The 18,732-nt window shown below is 43.3% G+C and overlaps 1 protein-coding gene across 1 annotated transcript in view; it reads right to left on the reverse strand.

Moving 5' to 3' along the window:
* The window catches only part of TBC1D22A (TBC1 domain family member 22A), a 490,668-nt gene that overhangs the window by 338,886 nt on the left and 133,050 nt on the right, over positions 1–18,732 (reverse strand). Inside the window, exons 6-7 of the mRNA XM_066591889.1 lie at positions 18,023–18,151; positions 15,654–15,716 (exon numbers count right to left, since the gene is read on the reverse strand). Coding sequence (XP_066447986.1) covers positions 15,654–15,716; positions 18,023–18,151 — 192 coding nt within the window. The remainder of the gene's footprint in view (positions 1–15,653; positions 15,717–18,022; positions 18,152–18,732) is intronic.

Below are 18,732 nucleotides of genomic sequence, written 5' to 3' on the forward strand. Positions count from 1 at the left end.
TATATATAATTAAATAACAGTTTAGGGTCACCCCTATTCCTAATTAACTTATTCCTGTAGGTTATGAACCGCTCACAGGAAGTATTTAAGATGTTTTAAAATATTTCTCATTTATTGTCTGTTCTCTTATTTTTAAGGACATTATCCCAGTCAATAAGGTTAAGGGCAGCCCTGGGCTGATCAAATTTTGCCTTCTTAAAGTTTTGTATCTCCCCTATAAAACTTCCTATTGAAAGACAAGTGGAAATACATTTTATTATAGCCACTATTTCCCATCAACTTGTACCTCTGTTATTCTGTCAAGTCTGTAGGCCAATATTAAGGCTAAAATGACCGTCCCTCTAGTTGGGTCCTATACAAGTTTGGTAAGGCAATTATCTTTAGTTACTGACAGAAACGTATTGCCTTACGAAATCTGCAGGTTTCAGCTTCTCAGTTTATATCCTGATAGTAAAAGTAATATAATTACCTCATTGTGATTTGCGGCTTCATCTAGTTGCCTCAGTAATAGATTTTTAGTGGCTTCAGCTATAGAAAACCCCTATGAGGATTTTATTGTTTTTCCCTTCATATATTTCTACTCAGAGACTCCACACGTCCATCTCTCTCACATATATCTTTCTATGCTTTAAACAGGATTTACCTAAAGACAAACCCCTCCCGCTTTTTGGTTTCTACGATCCCTTCTGAACAGACAGTAACCCTGTTAAGTTCACAGCTTTCATCAACCAGCTCTCAGTTATTCCCGCTACGTCATAGTTTTTTGTAAACATTATCACTTCCAGTTCATCAACCTTATTGGTCAGACTTTTAGCATTAGTTATCATACAGTTTAAAAGGTTTTTGTTAATTATTTTAAGTGTATCCTTATTAATTGTTCTGCCAGTTCTAACTGTGCTAACCCCTCACACTACATCACCCTCATTTTTTTAATTATTTAGTCCCAAGGTCACCGTCTACACTGTCTTTCCCTCTATCTCTTCGATTGCCCTCCACCACTAATCGCTAGTTTTAAGACGCCTCTAACCTTCTAGCTGTCTTCTCCCCCAGTACAGCTGCACCCTCCCTATGAAGATGCAGCCCATCCCTAAAGTAGAACCTGCAGACAACAGCAAAGACGGCTCAGTTCTCCAGGAACTCAAAACCCTCCTTTCTACACCAACTCTTGAGCCACTTGTTTTCCTCTCTAATCTCCCTCTCCCTTTTTGGTGTGGCACATAGTACAGGTAGTATTTCGGAAACTACTACTTTGGAGGTCCTTGTCCTAAGTTTGCATCCTAGTTCTCTGAAATCATTTTTAAGGATCTTCCACCTACCACTTACTTTGTCATTGGTGTTAATGTGTACCGTGACCGCTAGATTATCACCAAACCTTTCCAGTAATCTGTCAACCTGATCTGTGATGTGTCAAACTTGAGTGCTAGGAAGACAATACATTGTTCGACGATCCAGGTCTGTGTGTTAATAATTGAGTCCCCCAATACCAGCACCTGTCTAGCCTGCCCTGCACTCCTATTCCTTGTTTTACTGGATCAGACCTCTCCCTAGTGGTCAGAGACCATGTCGTGCTTAAGCACCTCTCAGTGCTGCAAGCCACACAATTAGATCCAGGATCTGGGCTTCCAAATGTGCAACATGCTCACATTTTGCACGGCAGTATGGACCCTCGGACGGCTGTTCAAGGACTGCATACATGGCACAAGATGTACAGTGTACAGCATTGTCAGTCATGGAGTACACTCTAAATGGGGATCGTACAGATAAATTAGATAAAATACATGCAAAAATGCAAACAGATAAGCAGTAAATCAATACAAATGACTTTTCCAAAGTCCCTGAATCCAAAGTCTCTAGTTCTCAAGTCACACATTTAAACACCACACTTTATAAAAGAGCACACTTAAAATATAGCTCGCAAACTCACTTGTGATTGCTTTGTTCAGTACAAATGGCAAATTATATGGCTTATTATGGCAAAAATAAGAGACCGTAATATGAGGAACTTATCCTAGACTATTATGTATGAAAAAAAGCCTATCATTTTTCCACAACAAGAAATGCTGGATAATAAAATACAAGCACATTTCAATAAAAAGATTGGTTAGGCTTTTGATCAACCATGACAAAAGCTGATGTATCTGTCAATCATGAGATAAAATAAATAAATATATCTTAGTATGCAGTGCTAAATATTTTCCTTAGGTGATCACGTGTGAAGTGTGACTGCAGATAATTATTTGATTTGTGCTTCTATTAACATTCTCAGAGATTTCTATAATACTGGACAACCAAAAGGATCAAAATATGAAATATCAACCTGCTTCAATACTAAAATTCTATACAACATAAAATTTCAAACTTTGAGGCTACATCCGCACGGGCTACAAAATCTCGCTACAAAACATCGTTCATGTGAAAGAACCCATTAGAAACCATGGGCTTCCCATTGTAGCAATGATTTTGTAGTTTTATTGCCCCATGTAGTCTTATTGTTTGCAGCAAATCCTCCATTCATACAAAGATGTGCTTCTATGACTTTTTTGCTGCACAACCGATGAACCGCTTTGCTTGTTCGGTGGCTGATCAGAGTGATGGATCGCACAGTCTGATGATTAGAGGCAAACAAACGTTCATGCAAACATTGGTGCCTGATGTTTAGGCCATCTGAAAAAGGCCTTTTAGTCTCTACCGATCTGCAGAGTACTTCCAACAGCTGAGTGTCCTGTCCTACTGCCTTCTCCACACAAATGTAATGCCATGTGCTGTGTTCTAGAAGTAAATATGTGCATATTTCCTATGAAATATTAACCCTTTCCAATCCACTGTCCGACGTCTGAAGAAATTATGATTTAAGGCTGTACAGCCCTGATGTTGGAAGACGTCCGTCGGGGAACTCTAAGGCCTCCCTCACACAGGGCGTTTTATACAGCGTTTAGCGCTGCCTTTTCAGCCCAGAGCTAAACGCTGTACAACACTCCCATTCATTTCAATGGGGCTGCTCACACAGGGCTGAAAACGCAGCGCCTTCCAACGCTGCGCTTTGACAGCGATGCAAGTTCTCTTTTGGGGCGTTTTCAGCCCTGCGTCGCCCATTGAAATGAATGGGCAGCGGTTTTAGCACTGCTGAAAACGCGGCAACACTTGGTGCCGCGTTTTTGGCAACGTTAACTGCTCGCCGATTTTCGGGGTGGCTTGTATTAGAAGCCCTACCCCCGAAAATCTGCCCCAGCTAGGCTAGAGGAAAAAAAGAAAGTTAATACTCACCTAGCCGCTGCAGTCCGGGTCGCGGCCGCTGGTCTCTGCCGCTGATCCGGGCTTCCCCTGCATTCACAAGTCTATTGCCCTAGGCCAGGTTTGAGAACCCCGCCTCCGGCAATAGAGTGCTGTGATTGCTTATCGGCACGGTCGATGCCCAATCCCAGCCCTTCATTGACTGTCTCAGGCAATCAGTACCGGCAAGCTCTGATTGGCTGAGACAGTCAATGAAGGGCTGTGATTGGGCATCGAGCAAGCACCGACAACCAATCACAGTACTCTATTGCCGGAGGCCGGGTTCTCAAACCTGGCCTCCGGCAATAGACTTGGGAGTGCCGAGGAAGCCCGGATCAGCGGCAAAGACCAGCGGCCGCGACCTGGACTGCAGCGGCTAGGTGAGTATTACTTTTTTTTTTCTTTTCAGCATTCTGGGCTGCGTTTTCAGCCGAGCCGAAAACGCAGCCAAAACGCTGGCATAAAGCATGCCAGTGCTGCTGAAACAGGGCGGAATCTGCAGTAACGCAGCGTTGAAAAACGCTGCATTTCTGCAAAGGCCCTGTGTGAGGGAGGCCTAACTGTATATTGCCGGCCTCTCTGCTGTCGGAGCCTATCCAACGTGTCACCTCACGCAGTACTGGCTTTAGCTAGCATATAGCGCTGTTGTATAATGGCAGAAAAAAAGAGTAAGCCCCCTAGGAAAAGCAGGATACAAATTGGATTGGAAAGGGTTAATGAAGAATGTTATTTTATGGGACTCACTGTGGCCACGCTAAATGTGGCTATACAGATAAGATTAGATAAATATAAACAAATCTCAAAGACGATATAATGTGTATGGGGGGGGGGGTTCCCTTCCACTTTCCTGACATATGCATCAGAGGAATAAAGGATAAAATGGATAAAAGGACACGCAACTCTGTCGGCAAAACAAAATGTCCGCAGCTAAGAATAGGGTTCAAACTCATACTTTATTTGCACAGCTGCTTTAACCCCTTGAGTGGCGGGTTTGCTTCCACCCTGTCGTGCCCACCAGGGCAGGTTTTTTAAAATGGTCTAATCATTGAATTTCAACTAATTTTGCAGTTGCATCTCAAGAGCCATAACTTTTTCATTTTTCCATTGACACGGCCATATAAGGGCTTGTTTTTTGCAGGACAAGTTGTGATTTTTTAAACAGGGGGGAGGAAAAAAAGAAATGGGGAAAAAAGAAAAAAAGGGGCCATGTCATTAAGGGGTTAAATAATGTATTAACTTCCTTCTCTGGGTCATTACGATGCATGGATACCACATGTGTGATTGTATTTTTGATTTTTTTTACAAAGTAAAGGGAGACAAGTGTTTTCATTATTTTTTTAATAATTTTTGTCCTTTTTTTTAAATTTTTTTTTTCTGTCCCTTTAGGGGACTTCCACAGGGACCCATCAGGACCCCTGATCACATTCTGGGGGTCCGATAGTGACAGCCCTTTACATGCTGCAGTGACAGCCCTTTACATGCTGCAGTCACATAGACTGCAGCATGTAAAGGGTTAACACAGCAGAGATCGGAGGTTTTCTCTGATCTCTGCTGTAAGAGCTAGTACCTAGCTGTCCTCTGACAGCCAAGCACCAAGCTCTCCCTGCCATAGAGACCATCGGCTTGCTTCTGACAAGCCGATGGTCTCTATGGCAACCTGTAAACAAAGCAGGAGATTGCCGGCATATCGGCAATGTCTTCTGCTGGTTTTTCAAAGCCCTTGCTTTGTTCTCTGTGGGTCTGTGCAGGCAGAGCACACTGTCACAGCTTGTGGCATTGTGCTCTGCAGCTCCCATAGTGATACATAGCCCGGAAATCTTCCGGGCTATGTCGCTATGAACAGTGGAGCTCATCCCGGAAAATTTCCGGGCGTGCCACTCAAGGGGTTAAACATAACACATTAAAAAGAAAAGAAATGTCTTGCCTGCACTAATACACAGTATATCCCTCACTACCTAATGCAAAGCTTCTCTCTGCCAGCTACAAAGACACATTTAGCAACCACACTCACATATCCCATTAGAGATTCCCACAGAACAGTTTTACTACTGGTCTTTATGCTGTGCTGCAGTGAACATGCAGGCTCCTTTCCCCTATATCTGTGGTCATGTTCCCCACAGAGTCCATTCTGCATGTGTGATTTCTCTCCAGGCCCTCTACTGATTGTAAACCCTCTAAATCCAATGTTATTACCACCTTCTTGCGGCTGCCAAATCATTAATCCCGTTCCTATGGCTACAACCCACAGCACCTACTATCACTCAATGGATAGCGATGGTAAACAAAATTAGTAGATTTGAGGAATTAACGAGCTGGGCCAATAGAACTCACTAAAAATGTAGGTCTCTGTGGAAACCTTGGAAGCTCTGATTTTTGTCACTCTAATAATCAGTGGGGATCTTGGTGACAGTCACATGTATGTGTAAGCTTAAATCTATGAGACTCCTCATCCTTTCTTAGTGAGCGGAGGTTTTCTCTGGTGCAGATATTGCCTTGCTAGTGACACTCTTTACTTATTGTTAGGTTTACAAAATAACCTACCCTATCCCCCCACCCCCACCCTCTGCCTTCAGTCCCCTTTATCCATCTACCCTCTCCACCCTTTAACCCCCATTCGTCCCCCTCTTCCTTCATTATGAAAAAAAATTACATTTATTTTTCTTTAGGTTGTATTTAACTGCAATGTATATGCAAGTTCAATATACAAACCGTGTATTATGTGATCAATATTGTATTGCAAATGTTAACTGTAATCTCAATAAAAAAAAGAATTACAAAAAAAGGGTACTACTGGTCTGTTAACCCCTTAGTGACAAAGTCAGTTTCTGCCTTGGTGATGGAGCCAAATTTTGGATATGTGTCACTTTGACACAGAATAACTCCGTAAAGGTTTTGCACATCCAAGTGATTCTGACATTGTTTTTTTCGCCACACATTGTACTTCATTTAGGTGGTAAAAATAGACCAGTAGAATTTGTGTATGTTAAAAGCACCAAAATTGGTAAAAAAATTTAAAAAATGGTATTTTTCAAAAATTTTCAACTGTAATATCTCAAATGTGTAAACCTACTGTACAAAATTTTCATAAGATATATATTTCCATCTATTTATTTTATTCTGGGCAAACATTTGAATTTTTTTTTTTAACCATTTAGGAGATATACAAATTTAACATTACTTAACATTTTGAGGAACACTGTTTTCCTACATCAAGCCAAGATTTCAAAGGCTCATAGGTGTCAAAATGATAGATACCCCCCAAATGACCACATTTTAAAAACTACACCCCATAATGTATTCACTGAGCGGTGTCATTTGTATTTTGAGCAGAAGGAAAAAATTATGATTCTCATTTTTTTTAGCAATTGTGTTATTTTAAAAACATTTTTTCTGTACAGCACACATATGAATGAAGACATTTACCCCAAAATGGATACCCCTGCTTGTCTCGTTTTTTTTTAGAAATATACCCATTGTAGCCCTAATCTTATATCTGTGTGTACAACGGGCCCAAACTGAAAGGAGCATTAAACTTCAACTGTTTTTAACTTTTACGTGATCACCATTATCCATTGGGTAATGGTGATCACATGACCAGAGACCACTCACCGTGGCCCTCGATCACTGCTCCAAAGCTCTCGGCTACCTTTAGTAGCCAGGAGGAAGAAAATTTTAAATTTCCCGGGCCCTTCCCCAGCTTATGCGCTTATGTCCACCATATTGTCAATGGCGGATGTGCCAAAGTTGGTGAAAGATCCCGTCAGTGGACATCGCCAGAGGCCTTCGATAAGTAATTTCACCTCCCCTCATGAATCAGATCCGAGAAATTTTTACTTATTTTACTTTTACGTGATAGCCATTATCCATTGGATAGCGACGATCACTTGACCAGGGTCCGCGTACCGTGGCCCCCCATGAAATCTCGAGGCTTTCAACTACGTTTGGTAGCCAGGAGCAGGGACATTTTAAATTCCCCGGCTATCTGCGGCTTTTGCGCATGCTTCAGCTATTTTAGTGATGGGCACATGTGCAGAAGCCAGGCTAAGCTGCGGGTAAATCTGGGGCCGTAGGTATGCAATTTTATCTTCCCTCACAGATATGATCTATGAGGGGAGATGAAAAACTTTTTAAAGCTGTTTTTAAACTTTTTTTTTTGCTTTACATGATTGTTGCTATCCATTGGATAACAGTGATTATGTGACCGGGAACCGGTGATCTCCCTCTGCTCCCGGCTACATATGCAAGCCGGGAGCAGAGGGAATTTAAATCTCCTGGGGCGCAGGCTTTTCTGTGCATGCGCCAGACGTTTTCGTCGAGCGCACATGTGCAGAAGAAGACGTAAGGTCCTGGGAAGGACCAGATCGCCACAGACATTGCAGAGGACAGGGAAGAGTATTTTCACCTCCCCTCATGAATCCGATCCATGAGGGGAGCTGAAACTTTAACTTTATTTAGTTTTTTCTTTTGTTTTTTTCTTCCTTCAACTTTTTCACGGTCCCCGGTGCCTCCCAGCTACCTTCAATAGCCAGGAGCCAGGAGATTTCCAATGTCCCACAATGACCCGGTCTTCTGCACATTCTTCGCCAATTTTCTTTTGGCACACATGCGCAGAAGACGATCGAAGATCCTTTTTGGACCAGATCATCGTGGAACATCGCGGAGGACAGAGGTGCGTAGTTTCAGCGTCCCTCATGGATGCGATCCATGACGGGAGCCGAAACTGTGATTGTTTTCATTTTTTATTTACTTTCATGCGGTTGGTGCTATCCCTTGGATCGCGCCGATCGCATGACCGCATGTCAGATATCCTGGCCCTCCATGATAGCTCCAGGTTGTTGGCTACCACTGGCAGCCGGCAGCACGGAGCTGTCACGTCCTCAGCCCACGTGGCTTTAATCCTCAGAGAAAGCATGTTTTTACATCCCTGAGGATTAAAGCCCACAAACCAAGGAAGTAAAAGTAATGGGTCCATCACTAAGGGGTTAATTAATTTGAATTCTTCTGGCACCTTATAGTGAGCTTTTGGCAGCTTATTTTGAGACCTTGTGAATTCACTCATCTTATTGTCTAGGTGATACACTCTTGCTCCCATCTGATTTATAGTGGACCTAAATGTAGCGTACATTTCTGCCAGGTCTTTTTGCAGAGAGCCCCTCAGTGCTACAATCATCTCTCTGATGAAGTTCTCTCATGCAGCTTGGTCTGTACAACCTATATTTAATAATGGATCATCATTTTGTTTGTACTTGCGACTGATTTTACTGTGTGTGTTGCAGCTAGGACCTGGAAGACACCTTCCTTCCTAGGTCTTCTCTTTACAGGGCTGTTACTTTATGTCCCTGAGCTGTCAGCTCCACATACGGAGTCTCCTCTACATGTGGGCTGTATGTTAAGCATGGCTGGGGATCCTGTATCAGACTCTTGAAATGACACCAAAAGTAAACACAATGTATGAGGACAGATCTACTCATTAACGATTTGACACCTTGACTGGTGACTAGTTGTTAAATAACTACATCTGCCCCTACTGTAATTGGCATCTTATCATAGGGATCAAATTTCTGAATTGTACCCCTCTTACTTCTTGTCCATTCTTTTTTTTTTTTTAAAGGAACTTTATTTAGCCAGAGAGTAGTTAACAAACATACATACATAGTCAGCTGGCACCACAGGTGTCAGATTCAGCAAAATGTTACATTGCATGGAAACCAGGACAGAGATACTCGTTACCTTTGTATACACATGTTTCTTTTTGACACATAATGTCTGGCTAGACCTTTTTTTCTTTTTTAACTTTAACTTTATCCATTATTACGAAACAACAGATTTAACCTTGGAGCGAATTAGCTGTACTCGGATGGGAAAAGGAAAATGAAAAGGGAAAGAAAAATTAACAAAAGGAACACCCCCCAACCCCCCCCCCCCCCCCCCCCCCGGCGCAACTCCTTCTTTAAATTTGTAAAAGCAGAGAGAAAACTCTAAAGGATAGGGTTTTAACTCAGACTACAGGTTGAGCGGATTTCCTTCATTGTGTCCCTCGTCAACCATCACCTCCCCCCTACCATCTAGTCAAGCTCTCCCAATGCTGTCGCAGGGCACCCCACCCAATCACCCCAGATCTTGTCAAATTTTTCCGGGCATCCCCTGGCCATGTATGTCAATTTGTACATTGGGATTTCGGAATTGACCACCCAGACCATTCCATTCCTGGTCGGCCTCCCAGGGTGTTTCCAGTTAAGCAAAATTACTTTTTTAGCATAGAAAAGTAGCAGCTTGTACAATATGCGTGTTGCTGCAGTCACCGGTAGATTACCAACAAGCCCGAAGAGGCACGTTCCAGGATGCATGATCCTCGGGGCTCCTAAGTGTGTTTCCATAAAGACAAGCACGTCTCTCCGGTAGCCCTGCAGGATTGCACATTCCCAAAACACGTGCATGACTGTCCCATCCGTAGCCAGACATCACGGGCATGTTGCAGAAGGGAGCAGGCCCATGGCACACAGTCTGGAAGGAGTATAATATATGCGGTGCAGGAACTTAACTTGGATGAGTTTGTCTCTAGCACTTACCAGGGGGGGGGGGCCAGATCCTCTCAGTATATCATCATCCTCCTCTCCCGAAGTCAGATCAGGGATATCCCGCTCCCATCTCTGGACGGCCCTCTTGGCCAGCGGGGCCAGGTGCTGTGCTATGTGGGCATAGAAGCTCGACATCGGTTTGACAAGATTACACATCTGTGCCAGGCCCTCTAGTCGTGTCATGGATAGTGGGATAGATGTGCCCCCAAACTGAGCCCTGGCCACATGCCGCAGCTGGTAGTACCTGAAGTAGGAATTTTCGGGTAGGCCATGGGCTATCCGCAGTTGTAGGAAGGTGCAGAGTGTACTCTCCTCAACTATGTCAGAGAGGACGTTGACGCCCCATCGTCTCCAAAAGGCAGACTCTGGGAAACGTTGAAAGTGTGGCAGTTTGGGGTTGTCCCAGAGGGGGGTGTGCGGGGATCGCACAGTCTCCTCCTCAGTGGACAGTCTCGAGACTCGTTGCCAGACCTCCAGTGTCACCAGCATGGGAGTAGGCAGGGGAGCAACCGAAGATGAGGGGCCGCTCAGCAACAACGCCCGCAGGCTCTGGGCGGGATCCACCATTCTACGTTCCAGGCCCACTGCCGGGTTGTAGTTTGACGAGGATAGCCCCCCCCCCCCCCCGCATACACCAACTGGCTAGCCAGATAATAGTAGTAGAAGTGTGGTAGGGCTAACCCTCCCTTGTTCGACGTGAGGCACAGGGTCTCCAATCTGATCCTGGGTGCGGTGCCCCTCCACAGCATGCGTAGCACGATCCCTCGGAGTGTAGTAAAGAACTTTTTTGGGACCAGCGTAGGGGAGTTATGTAGTATATACAGAAATTTTGGTAGTAGTTTCATTTTCAGTAGGTTTATTCTGCCCACCAGAGTGAGCGGGAGAGAAGCCCATCGTGTCTCTACCTCTTCAGCCCAGTCCAGAAGAGGGGTCAGGTTGGAGTCATAAAAGGCGGATAGCTCCGCTGACACCTTAACACCCAGATAAGTGGTCAGGGTTGTCCAGCTCAGTGGGGCTGGCAGGGGGAGCTCAGCGGCTGCAGGGTCCACTGCCAGTAGGTGGGTCTTGTCCCAGTTAACCTTAATGCCCGAATGTGTGCCAAATGCGTCGAATATAGCCAGCGCTGCATCAAGAGAGGCCTCTGGGTCTTGAAGGAAGAGAAGGGTGTCGTCTGCATAGAGCGCTATGCGCTCTTCGTAATTGTTCAGCTTAAATCCCTTCACTATCGGTGACATTCGGACTTGGATCGCTAGGGGCTCTATAGCGAGGGCAAACAAAGCGGGGGACAAAGGACAGCCCTGCCTTGTACCCCTGCCCAGAGAAAACTGGGCAGAGACATGTATATTGGTCTTGATGTTTGCTACCGGGGAGTCATAAAGAATCTCAATCCATTTAATAAAGATTGGCCCGAATCCAAACCGTCGCATCACCGCCCATAGGTACTTCCACTCCACTGAGTCGAAGGCCTTTGCCTGATCTATGAATACCAGAATGCGCTTCCCCCTATTAGTGTGCTTGTACGACAAGTGGTTGAAAAGCCTCCTCAGGTTCATGTCAGTGCTCTTGCCCGGCATGAAGCCGCACTGGTCAGCGTGTATGATCTCACCCAGTACTCTATTTATACGCGTCGCCAGTATTTTTGCAATTACTTTTACTTCGTTATTAAGGAGGGAAATGGGGTGGGTAAGACCCGCAGTCTGTGGGATCCTTTCCAGCTTTAGGGATCATTATTATTAAGGCTTTACGCATTGTATCCCGTAGCGCCTCCTCCCGCAAAATGGAATTGTATAATGTGAGAAGTCGCGGGGCCAGGGTTTCCACGTTTTTCTTATACCATTCCCCCGGGAGCCCATCCACACCTGGTGATTTCCTATTGGGGAGTGACTTAATAGCCTCCGTTATTTCTTCTATGCTCAGGTCTCTATCCAGGTGGGCTGCACTGTCCCAGCTCAGTGAGGGGAAGGGAATATTATCTAGATACGCCAGAAGCTGCGCATCAGATCGGCTCAGTTTGGAGGTGTATAAATCTCTATAGAATTGGGCAAACGTTTGATTAACTAGTTTAGGGTCTTTTAGTAGGGTACCCGTGCTATCTCGCACTGCTGTGATTGGCGACAGCGTCTGGTCCTCTCTGGCCAGATAGGCCAGCAAGTGACCGTTCTTGTCTCCCTGATCAAAGATCCGGTGGTGGGAGTACAAAAGTTTCTTCTTGGTGTGTTCAATAAGTAGTAATTTATATTCCCGTCGCAGAGCATTCAGGGTTAAGGTAGTTCCCGGGGAGGGATCTGCAATGTGTCTAGCCTCTGCTGAGTCGAGGCGGCGCTCCAGGTCCAGGCGGTTGGCTCTTAGAGACATTCTGTGCTCGGCAATAGCCGAGGTGAAGGATCCCCTAGTGAAGGCTTTAACTGCATCCCATACCACTAGCTCCGGGGCCGTCCCTTCATTAGCCTCCCAGTACATCTCAGCCTCTTGTTCTACATATTTGTGTACTTCTCTCTGTTCCAACCACAGCGGGCTCAGTCTCCACATAGGGCGACTGCCCTCTACTCCAGGGTCAAGAACCAGTTGGAGCGGGGAATGATCTGAGATGCCCCTGGGTAGGTAGGATATGTCACGGACCATGGGGAGGCAGTCCGGGGAGCCAAAACACAGATCTATACGTGAGAAGGCATTGTAGGTCAGAGTATGACACGAGTAGGCCTTGTCCTGTGGGTGTCGCACGCGCCATATTTCTTGTAGTAAATAGGAGTCGGCCCACCCAGGTAACCGAACCCGTGCGGAGGCAGCTGGAGTGAGACAGTCCCGCACCGGGTCCAGGATCAGGTTAAAATCTCCCATAATTACTATTGGGGCCGTCTCGAGGAGGACCACCCGCGCCATCACCTCATGAAGTATCTCTATATTGGCAGGCGGTGGTAGGTAAACTGTTACAACCGTGAGGAGGCGGCCATGGAAGGTTCCCTGTAGGATCAGGTCTTCTTGTCCATTCTTGATTAAGCAGGCCTTTCCCATCCTGCAATAACCATTCCAATATTGAGGGAAACTAGTTGTTGTATGTTTGTGCGTCTGTTTTAGCCCTGAGTGTTTTAATGAATATCTAATGAAGTTGATTTTATTTTCAATACTGTGAAGTGTGTTCCAATTAGACATAGACCTCTCTGCTCCAGTGAATTTCCTATTATGTGGTCACAGTCTGGAGTATTTGGCTTTCATATAGAGTTACTATTGGTAATACTGGTCTTTGTACTGGTCTTCATTTTGTAACAGTATGGCCCCCTGGATATATGAAGCTTTACATGCAATTTATTGTATGGCATGTACTTGATGCAATCTGCAGTATGTAAGCTGCACAGAACACCTTTTACGAAGAAGTATCTCTTAACATTTATTAGATATTACAAATAGTGACACATGTAAACTATCAGCCGCCTCCTGTCATTTCCTTGTGGAACATCAAGGCTCACTCATACATACTTATGTCTCCCACATATTATGCGTATTTTTCAAGAAAAAGGAAAACTTGGAGCGAAACTATGTATAATTGGAAAAAATGGAAACTTCATTTTCATGGTCCAATGTTAGCTATCACAGAACACCTGTGGGGTCAAAACATTTACTACTTCCCTTGATAAATTCTTTGAGGGACATAGTTTCCAAGCAGGAGTCACTTTTATGGTGGTCCACTGTTTTGGCTACTTCAGGGGCTTGCAAGTGCAAAGTAGCATCCAAAAATGATTCTAGCAAAATCTATGCATTAAAAGCTTAATAGTGTTCCCACATACAGGGCATTTCCATGCTCAGAAGAAATTGAGTAATAAATTGTGGAGTGCTTTTTCTTCTATTGTCCCTTGTGGAAGAAAAAATAGGGACCAGATCTGTGTGTTTTCGGAAAAATTGTAATTATTCATTTTCAAAGCCCGATTCTAAAATACCTTTGGGGTTAAAATACTCACTGTAACTCTTTATGAATTCCTTCAAGAGTGTATTTTCCAAAATGTGGTCTCTTGAGTGATGTGTCTTATGTTTTGGCACCAAGGCCTCTGCAAACTTGGTGCCTGGAAAATGTCCTAATAAGGAGGCCCCAAACCCACAAGATGCTACTTCATTTCTGAGGCCTGTATTTGAGTCATTCTGTGCACTATGACCAAATGTGGGATAGCTTCAAACACTGCACAGTCAGGGTACTAAATAGAGTTCTGTTTAACTGCTAACTTTTACTCCGTTATAGAAAAAAAATTATGAAAACCAAATATCTGAAAAAAAAAAAGACATTTTCAAATTTTACTTGGGCTTTGCTTTCATTCCTGTGAAACACTTCATAAATGTCATTTAGAAGGCAGAGAAGTATATGTTTTCCTGAAAGCTATTTTAGAACTAAATTGTCCCTTCATAAATAGGTTTTTGATATTTCCTTCAACATTATAAATCTGTGTCAATACTTATATTTTTGGGGATGTCAGAAGACCTATAAGGATGCTCACAAAATGATGTCAACGTAAAGAAGACATATGGTGAATGTTATTGACTAACTATTCTTGCACACTGTGTGTGTCTTACAAGCAGAAAAATCTAAAAAAGTGTGCAAATTGAAAGGGTTTTACAATTTTTTCTAAATTTAGGATTTTCTTTTAAATAAAAACACAAAACATATCAACCAAAATGTACCACTAATATAAGCTACGATGTTTCAAGAAAAAAAAAACCTCAGAATCACCTGGATAAGTACAAACATTCCAAAGTTATAAGCAGAAAAAGTAACGTCAGATTTGAAAAACAGGGCTTGGTCATGAAGGCAAAAATTGACTGCAGCAGAAAGATATTAAAGGGGATTTCCAGGGAAAAATACTCTTGATAACCTATCCTCAGCATAGGTCATCAATAGTTGATCTGCTGGGGTCCGCTGCTTGGGACCCCAGCTGATTAGCTGCTCGAGTGTCTGTTGACAGCATCACAGACAGAAGTCGGACCGGAAGCAGATGCTCCAATCGATGCTTATAACTGCAGGCGCAGCTGTCATTGAAATCAATGGGAGCTGTGTTTGCAGTTACAAGCGTCAGTTACTACACAGGGGTCGGAGCAGTAACTTCCACTCTGACCCCTGTGTATTTGCGAAACTGTTAGCGGGGGCGCCGAATCAGGTGATCAGCCAGAGGCCTGAGTGGTGGACCCCAGAAGATCAATTATTGATAGCTCATCCAGAGGATAGGTCATCCATAGTATTTCCCCTTGAAAGCTCCCTTTAAAATGAACATGTTATGTTGTCATCTCCCATTCTGGCGAGCACAGGCACTATGGATAAGGGGAGTATAAGAAAAAGGAATACAGAAGGGCTAGGGAATTTGTACGTAGAACAAATTCAAATAATTTTATTATATATAAAGTCTGAATGCAGCTGGCCAGGACGGTACTGATTGCGAGATCCTCACAGCAGGATACAACCCTGTGCCCCTGTAATGACCTCTGGCTTACCTGTCCGGCCTCTTCTCTCGGCTCTATGGATGTGTCGGCTGGTGCCCAGCCACACATGCACAGTACAAAGCTGGTGCATCAGCGATGACGTGACCATGTGAGCCTCGCACTGAAATAGGACATGCCCCGATTTCCACCCCACAAGCGGAATATTGCAGTCCATTTCCACTCGTGGGCATGGAAATGCATTTCTCAGTGCATGTCCTATGGTCTGTAGTTGCTGTGGAATTCAGAGCTCCGGATCCCGCAGTGCAGATACGGCCGTGTGCATTAGGCCAATGTCTCTTTTACATATATACTATGCTCAACTAAGGAGTGACATTTTACAGAACTTACCTCAGTAATTACCGGCTGCAGAATCAATGTCTCCGGACTCATTCTAGGAATATCTATCTTAATCTGTAAACACAAAAAGCAGATTCTGAAATGTAATAGCTTCAACATTCAAACACACATTTCAATTTTCACAAGTGCTTTCTTTTTAACAATTGAGTTTTATTATTAAATCCTCAACTGCATAGTGCATTAACAATTCATTTAGGACAACAAGACGTGTCCATGCTTTCCATTTATATTGCTGTAATATATTTGCATATTTACAAGTCCTCTGTTGACTAGTGTCTAACAGATGAGAAATATTTGAAGGGCAAGTGGAGTTCTTTGAATAAGATACTTAAATTGAAACAGTAAACTCTGCTTAGGACTACATTAGCTATGGGATATAATAAGCTCAATGGCTTGAATGTTATCATTTATGAGCTGCAACTGACCAATTATCATATGGGCTTGCATGTTTTCTTATTGAAAAAGAAAATCCTCTGTTTAAGACTGTTTGTAACGCCAGGTCTCAATGATACTTATAAAAGGTGCAATATTTAACATGAATAATACAAATAGGAGAAATAATTAGAAAACTATTTTTTTTTCCAGCAACATACATTTATAGTATATTGTTAGGATATGCCTTAAATATCTGATCTCTGATTCAAACACTTGGACCACCTCAAATTGATAAAAGAAAAAGTGATCGGAATGTCAAAGCGCTCCACGCAATCTGCACGATCACACTGCTCACTATTAGATATTGCCTGCAATGTTGCGCAGACAATCTCAAGGTGCAATGAATTCACAGTAGCGTTTGAGGATGTATGAGCGCCATCAAGGAGCACACGTGCACCGACAGGTTCTGTCCCCCTAGCATCGCAACTCTGTTAAACGATAGACAGGCCCCACAATGAACCAGCCTCAGCTACCACTGCAACTCCGCTTCTCCACTCTTCTACCAGCATCAGTATTCACAGTGAAGCGGCTTCACGTGTGCATGCACCCGATGAAGGCGGAGAAGAGTCCTGGAGGTAAAACTCCCTTTTCTAGATAACATTGAGATAGTTGCTTATTACATGGACCTCTTTAGAAAGTTCAACCCCCTCCCTACGATAGAATAACAGTAGACTGGCGGTTGAGTGACCTTGAAGATGCTGACAGGTTCCCTTTAAGCACGTGACTTATTGTATGTAAAAAAATGGGATACAGAGTAAATTACAAATACATGAAGTATGGGGTTCCACCCTCCCCCCCCCCCCAATGGATTACCCACCCCCAATAATCACAGTTCACCTACTGCAGTGTCCTCCACATTCCCCCACATTAGTTATCTCCTCTGCAGCTTGGGTTGCAACAAAGTAGCATATGAGGCACTGAGGGTCCCTTTCGGTATATCAGGTCCAGTGGTGAGCGAGCGTGCTGTGAAGGGAAACAGCCATCTAGAGCATAGAACAGCTTCCCTTTAAGTGCCAAAACTTAAATAATGAAAGTGAATAAAAAAAAAAAAAGTGCTGGAAATATTGTATGTATCCCAAAATAGTACCAAAAAAAGCCCTCAGGTGGCGGTGTTGACAGCAATATAAAAAGGTTACAGGTGTCAGAATGTGGCGACACTATGCCACTTTCATTTACATATAAAAAAAAGTTTATTTTTTAAAAGTAGTAAGACAAAAACTATATAAATATAGTAATATAATATAAATGCTGTAATCGTACCTGTGCAGAATAAAGTTAAAATATCATTTTTACTGCACAGTGAACACGAAAAATTAAACCCAAAAAACAAATGCAGAATTGTATTTTCTTCCAGCCCTCCCAAGAAATAGTTTATACATTCCTCAATACATGTATTAATACAGCAGCGCAGCTTTCTAACGCATTCCACGTTAGCGCTCTATTGAGTTAATGAGTTGCGGCTCATTGCAACTACTCAAATAGCATAACGCGGCTTACAGGCGCTGGGTGGCCTGCACCGCCACCATTCAAGGATTGTGCTGCTATATGTGTATCTATTAATATATATGTTAACACAGACATATTGTACATTAAATGGGGCCAGTAAGATAAAACTCACCCCACAGGAACCCTTAGAATAAATATATATAAAATTATTTTACAATCTTAAGGGTTTTGGAAAGTGAGGATGAAAAAGAATGGGAAAAAGACCTTTTAATCAAAGGGTTATATGTTATATGAAGCAAATCTCAGTGAACATAAACCTAAACTTTACAACCCAGAATGGAAGTGACCAAATATCTCAATTTAAACTACAAAATCCATAGTTCCTTGGAGAAGGTGGTTCCATATAGCTGGACTGTGCATGCACTTTTAAATCTACTTGTGTATAAGATAGTACACATCACTTACAATCCAATATTTACCTGTCTGTATGTGCTTTGATTTGCTTCATCATTCCTGGAGTTGTAGTACTGTTCTATGAAGGCAAAATACTCCTTCTGCTTTCTCTTCAGTGTACCGTCTCTTCTTTCCACATTTGCTGGAAGATAACCCTAATGTATAAAAAAGGATACAAAACAATGTGACAATTAAGAAATAATTAATAAATCCCACAAGTCAGTCACTAAAATCAAATCTAAGTGGGGATTGTGCTGTACTTGAGAAAGCTCTCCGCATACTGCCGCTTGTGCAGGTAGAGCAGCAGTAATAAGTAGACTCAGCACAGCTCTGATGGTGACAAATGTCACAGTACACAACAGTCTGGTCTGCTAGCGAGGACTGCTTACAGTTACAGCTAGAAGAAAAACGTAGGGGGAGATTTATCATGTACGACTTTTATGTGGGACTTTAGTTCTAAGTACCGATGTATGAGACAAATTCATCAAAACAGTGCCCACTGAATGTTACATTACGAACAAATACCTTCTCTCTCTGTGCTGTGAAAGTTGGTGCTGGAAATACCCCTCCTCAGAACTGGAGTAGCTGTGCAACTTTTTATGCAACTTTTAAAACAAAGTCACATGTTTTAAATCAGGTCTAAACCCTTGCACCACCAAAATCATGCCCACAAATTTAGACTAAAAGTAAGATTGTGTGACCAGTAGAGATGAGCGAACGTACTCGTCCGAGCTTG

Source organism: Eleutherodactylus coqui, chromosome 2 (genome assembly GCF_035609145.1).
Source record: "Eleutherodactylus coqui strain aEleCoq1 chromosome 2, aEleCoq1.hap1, whole genome shotgun sequence".
Lineage (NCBI taxonomy): Eukaryota > Metazoa > Chordata > Amphibia > Anura > Eleutherodactylidae > Eleutherodactylus > Eleutherodactylus coqui.